This window comes from Prionailurus viverrinus, chromosome C1, assembly GCF_022837055.1.
Source record: "Prionailurus viverrinus isolate Anna chromosome C1, UM_Priviv_1.0, whole genome shotgun sequence".
Lineage (NCBI taxonomy): Eukaryota > Metazoa > Chordata > Mammalia > Carnivora > Felidae > Prionailurus > Prionailurus viverrinus.
In genome coordinates this window covers 99,128,847-99,134,888 of record NC_062568.1, presented here as the reverse complement: position 1 = coordinate 99,134,888, position 6,042 = coordinate 99,128,847, and the positions used below count along the sequence as shown (strand labels likewise).

General features: G+C 53.5%; 1 protein-coding gene across 1 annotated transcript; it reads left to right on the top strand.

The window, feature by feature from the left end:
* Window positions 1–819: 819 nt before the first annotated feature.
* On the top strand, window positions 820–3,071 carry TMEM185B (transmembrane protein 185B). The gene has a single exon (XM_047873696.1). The coding sequence runs from the start codon at window positions 1,287–1,289 to the stop codon at window positions 2,337–2,339; it is 1,053 nt and encodes a 350-aa protein (XP_047729652.1). The 5' UTR covers window positions 820–1,286; the 3' UTR covers window positions 2,340–3,071.
* Window positions 3,072–6,042: the final 2,971 nt, after the last annotated feature.

Below are 6,042 nucleotides of genomic sequence, written 5' to 3'. Positions count from 1 at the left end.
CACTCAACAGCCCAAGGAACTGAGGCTGAGACAGACCGGGGTGAATTGCTCAGGTCTCTCAGCTGGGGGGGAGGGGGACGTGCAGACCCTAGACTAGAACTCAAATTTCTTGATCTCTGGTCCAATGCCCTTTTCACAACATGGCTCTGTGAGAATCAGAGTTAGGCAGGCCCAAAGAAGTAAAACTGAGGATTCGGGACTTAAAAGTGGAGAGCGCTGAATCTGAGTTCCATTCTGCTCTGAACCTGCCAGGTGACCTGGGGCGGGAAGCACTTTCTCCTGGGGACTTTGCCTGGGGGCCGTTGGTGGGTCTAACACCCTCCCCAGCATTGGCCCTCCACCTCCGAGGAGACTGGGGAGGTATGAGATCACCACCGCCCCCTAGGCACTGTGCCTCAGCCATTTCACAGGCAGCCTCAGAACTGTCATTGCCCCACCAGGCAGACGGTCCTGGAAGTCATCTATTCCAGGCAAAACCCCACACTCCACCCCACGCGGGGCTCCCTCCTGGGCACAGGGACCAGCCCACCGCCGGCCTCACTGTACGTACACACACACGCGCGCGCGCGCGTTTCCACACATACACACCCCCTGTGCATTCACGGTTCCCGGCACCACCTCGCTCACAAACTCCCACACCCTCCAGGTCACCCGCCTTCGCTCGTGCCCACAACGTGGACCCTCAGCGCCGCCAGGGGCGGACCCTGCCGCGGTGCCCCAGTCCCGGGGCGGGTTGCCAGCGAGGGGAGGACACCAGGCGAGCCCCGCCCACGGCCCCGCCCCCGCCTGGGCCCTGCCCCCGAGCGGGCCGGGAGGATGTGAGCTCACTCCCGCCTCCCCCCTGCGCCGCCAGGAAGCGTCCGCCCGAAGTCTGACAACGGGCTGGCCGAGGAGTCACCGGCGCGTCAGGTTCCGTCTCTCCTGGCGCCATACGCGGTAGCTTTTTTCCGGATGGGTACGGAGTAAAGGCGGGCGGCGGGGCGGAGGCAGCGCCCCACTCCTAGACGCCGCGCCGCCCGCGGCCGAGGGTCGCCGGTAGAGCGTGGGCGCGCAGGCGCACGCTCGGCCCCGTCGCGCTTCCGGCCGGGCCACGTGACCGCGCGTGCACGTGTTCCGGCCACTCGGCGCTGGGGTCCGAACCTCCTCCTGGTGCGTCTCCCGGAGGCTGCCAGCCTAGAGCCGCCACAGGCCCGGAGGGGAGGCGGCGGGCCCGGGAAGCGGCGGAGACGCGGCGCCCGCCCAGCCGGGCTGAGCAGCAGGCCCGGTGGGCTGGCGGCGGCTTCGCCATGAACCCTAGGGGCCTGTTCCAGGACTTCAACCCGAGTAAGTTCCTCATCTACGCCTGCCTGCTGCTCTTCTCCGTGCTGCTGCCCCTCCGCCTGGACGGCGTCATCCAGTGGAGCTACTGGGCGGTCTTCGCCCCCATATGGCTGTGGAAGCTCCTGGTCATCGCCGGCGCCTCAGTGGGCGCAGGCGTTTGGGCCCGCAACCCTCGATACCGCACGGAGGGGGAGGCCTGCGTGGAGTTCAAAGCCATGTTGATCGCCGTGGCTATCCACCTGCTGCTGCTCATGTTCGAAGTCCTGGTCTGCGACAGGGTGGAGAGGGGGACCCACTTCTGGCTGCTGGTCTTCATGCCACTTTTTTTCGTATCCCCAGTGTCCGTGGCCGCCTGCGTCTGGGGCTTCCGACACGATAGGTCCCTAGAGCTGGAGATCTTGTGCTCTGTCAACATCCTGCAGTTCATCTTCATCGCCCTAAGGCTGGACAGGATTATCCACTGGCCGTGGCTGGTGGTGTTCGTGCCCCTGTGGATTCTCATGTCGTTCCTCTGCCTAGTCGTCCTCTATTACATCGTCTGGTCCCTCCTGTTCCTTCGATCCTTGGATGTCGTTGCGGAACAGCGAAGGACACACGTGACCATGGCCATCAGCTGGATAACGATTGTCGTGCCCCTGCTCACTTTTGAGGTTCTGCTCGTTCACAGATTGGACGGCCACAATACATTCTCTTACATCTCCATATTTGTCCCCCTTTGGCTTTCATTAATAACTTTAATGGCCACGACGTTTAGGCGGAAGGGAGGCAACCATTGGTGGTTTGGGATTCGCAGAGATTTCTGTCAGTTTCTGCTTGAAATTTTCCCATTTCTAAGAGAATATGGGAACATTTCCTATGATCTACATCATGAAGATAGTGAAGAAGCTGAAGAAACATCAGTCCCAGATGCTCCTAAAATTGCTCCGATGTTTGGAAAGAAGGCCAGGGTAGTTATAACCCAGAGTCCTGGGAAGTATGTTCCCCCGCCTCCCAAGTTAAATATTGATATGCCAGATTAAACTCCTCTTCCAGAGAGCACCCATATGTGGAACAGAAATCATAAACACACACACAATCCACCTTATTTTTGCCTCTTTGTTCATCCATCCCAATCTTAAAACTGAAAATAGGCTCCAAACACCATATCATCTCATGCCTTGAGATTAATGCCTGTCAGTTACTCATCAGTGTGCACCATAGATAGAGGAGGTGATTTTAATATACGGCTGTGTGTGTGTGTGTGTGTGTGTGTGTGTGTGTGTGGTGTGCACATGTGCAAGAGAGTTTGCTTTCCAGGCTGATGCTTTAAAAGCTAGCTTGGAAGCGGGCAGTTGAATAGTAGGTCTTCAAGTGAAATAACTATACAGCTGGGTTGTTTTTTTGTTTGTTTTGGGGTTTTTTTTATGGTACTATGCCTATCAGATGTATTGTTTGAAAGTATTTTTATACACTGCTAGTCTAAACTTGTATTTCAGATTGTACCTGTTGTGACAAAATCAATAGCAAATGTAAAGAATTCTTTTTCCTGCCACTTGTTTATAAGCCTTCAAGTTGTTATTTTTAGTGTTCCTACTGTTAAAATAGTTTTCCTTTGGGTTTTGCTGATGCTGTTCTTCAACATCATAAAAGGTGAATTTTTCTAATGCAGTGAATTCACGCATATATGAAATTTATATGAATGTTTTAGCAACGTGATATGTTGAATTCTAGTTCTGTGTATTACGACGTATTAAAGTATTTTTTTAAGTTTATATGTGAAGATATACGTCTATTGCAGATGTGCTTAAAGATTGCTTAAAATGTTAATATGTACCCAGTGTAGGAGCTCCTCAAAGTAGTAGGCATGGGATTAAAATCCCATAGGTCTTAATTTTCAGGTATTAGATGACTCAGTCTATAGAGTTTTAAGGTCTCTTTTAGTAGAGGGAGGAGCCACCGTCTTTGGGAACAGGTGTTCCAGTGTGATACTAGGCCATGAAGTAAACCTGAAATTTTCCCAAATGGGTAGTAACATCTCTTTAGGAACAACCAAACTAAGCAACAAGTGATTTGTTCATTGCCAAGAGTCCTAGAATATTATTTGGCTACGATAAAAAGTGTTACTTATCATCAGGATGCTGGAGAGAGTAGCCTTAAACAAAAGACAGCCAAAACCTTCAGGTATTACTTTAAGGTCCAAACTTAACTGATCTGTCAGCAACAGAAAAAGAAGAGCTGAGGTTATTTTTAAAATAAGTGCAGTGTTTCTTGAGGTACTACTAGCGGTAGACCAGGGAACCAGGCAAAAACCAGATTCTGGGAGAATAATGTTCTTATGGCTGAGAACAAATGAATACTTTGAAAAGGAGGTTGAAATAAAAAGGCGTCGTGATATTATTACTGGAGAAAAGAAAGGAGGGAATCCATTTTTGTCATTAGCAACTTAGTAAAAATGATATAAATTGCTAGTGATGTGAATTAAGTAAACAACTTGATACGCCTAGCGAGGGGGCATGCCAGCAACAAAAGCCAGTCCTGGGAGCCCGCGTGCCTGAAAGCCTCAGGGCGCCCCAGTCACCCAGGACCGTGCCAAACTCGCTCGCGCGCTCACACACACAGACACCTTCTCCGTTTCCACCAGCCCGCGGGATGTGGGAAGCAGCCCCGAGCAGCAGTAGATGTAACATTTCATAAAGATTCATTTGTTTTTTTCAAACATTTATTGAGGACCTACCCTGAGCCAGACATGATTCAGATGTGCTTCCTCCCCACGTGCACAAAGTACACAAAAGTGACAGTGACAAGATGGCACGCGCCGTGGGGGATAACAAGCAAATAGCAAGAGCTGGGTGTGCAAAATGCTGCCCCGAACTTCGGGCCCATCTTTGTATTCAGGAGCACAGACCCCCTGACCACCCTTCCCAGCCTCAAATGATATCTCAAAGACATGAACTTGCACTTCAGGAAGACTCAGGAGTGGAGGAGCAGGCTGCTGGAGGAATCGAGGGGCGGGTTTGGGGGACGCAGTGGGATGGCCAGCCCCTCCTGTCTACGGGGGCGTCAGGCTAGGGGTTGTTGGCAATTGGTACAATCCCTCCGACCTTCCCCACACTCACCCAACCCCCCGCTCCCTCCCGGAGTTGGAGAGCCAGGGTCTGAAGGTGATAAGCTTTCTCCCTATCCTCTGTCAGGTACCTGTTCCGGCCTCAAACCATTAGATAAAGACAGCGGGAGTGACTGTAACAGTCAATATGCTCTCTCAGCTGTGCCTGGGGACTTACTACCTCGTAATGCGGACTCTCCACAATATTTAGCGTGTGTCAAACTCTGGAACGAGTTCCTCCTGTAAGGTGATGGGTTAGCTTTTGCTCGGAAATCTCAGCGGCTTGCAGACTCGCGATCTCCGGTCTACAAGTCAGCTGTGGCGGTTCCGCGCTGGGCCCTGGGTCTGATCCAGGTCTGTTCCACAATGCGTCCCTTATTCTGCTCTGGGTCCCAGGTGAAGGAGGAGCGCTCCCTGGGGCATGTTCTTCTTTCTCATGGCAGAAGCACGAGAGGCCAAGCCAACCCCTGCAAGCACAACCCAGCCCCTGCCCACACGTGTGTGTTGGGCATACTCGTTCCGTTGGTCAGAGCACAAAGCTGAGCTCGGAGTGGGGGTTGGCCGGTACACGCCCAGGGAACGATGACAGTCTGCACAGATGTCGCAAGATAGTTTCAAAGACTGGAAAGGAATCACAAAAGTTGTAGTAGATCATTTTCCTCCTCTGTTTTACAAACAGCCTGTCATTTTAAAAAGTTAATCGTTTGTAATAAAAAATTGGGGAATGTGGGGCGGGGGGAGATGGGATTTGAGGCGAGATGGGGACTCTGCGGTTGGACCACTACTAAGCTATGGCAGGTCCCTGGAGGCTCCACCCAGGACAGTTTGATGACCGTGCTGTACCCTGTTGGCCTCCCCCGGGGGGTTCTGCAGGATCCCTTGGAAAGGTCAAAACAGGGCACAGGGAACCCAGGCAGGTGGGAGGTGCTGGGAACCCAGGAAGAAACAGAGTCTAGATGGACCATGGCAGCACACTAGAGGAAAGAGGCAGACCCCCGCGGCCAGCTCTCTCCAGGCTTCTGGGTGGTCCGCAGTGACAGGACTGAGCTGGGAAGGACAACGGTCAGGAGAATACGGGTAGTTCGGGCTGACAGGAGGCCTGGGGTCCAGTCAGCAAGTGCACAGGGGTCAAGGAGAGTGCTGCCCCAGTCCCAGGCCGGGACATGCCACAGGGACCATTTGGGGAGGATGCTGCAGCTGGTGCCCCAGCGTCGGCCACATGACACTGCCACCAAAGTAGTACGTGCCACCCCACTGCCACAGTAATTCTCCGCTGTCTCTGTTGCGCGCTCAAGATTCAAGTGCCAGGAGGGAGAGGATCAGGTAAACCCTCAGGCACACCTTCACCCTCTTCACAGATTATCTGGCTCCTTGAGGCCGGTCTCTGCAGAACCCACCCAGTAAAGGATTTTGCCCAAAAAGAAAGGGTCCTCTGATGCTGGGTCACCAAAGATGATGACAAAAGTCCACTCCACCAATCCCTTGGCTGACATCCACCCTCTTCCCATGCTGCCATCCGGCTGCCACAACTGTGCCTGCTGCCCCGTGGTGCCCCCCGCCCCCCACCAAGGGAGCATGGAGCTTTCCGAAGCTGCTTACCAACTACCCTGGGAGGTGTCGCTCCGCCCTCTGGTTTGTGC

Coding starts and splice junctions, on each gene's coding strand:
- TMEM185B (XM_047873696.1), top strand. CDS start 1,287: ATGAACCCTAGGGGCCTGTTCCAGGACTTCAACCCGAGTAAGTTCCTC.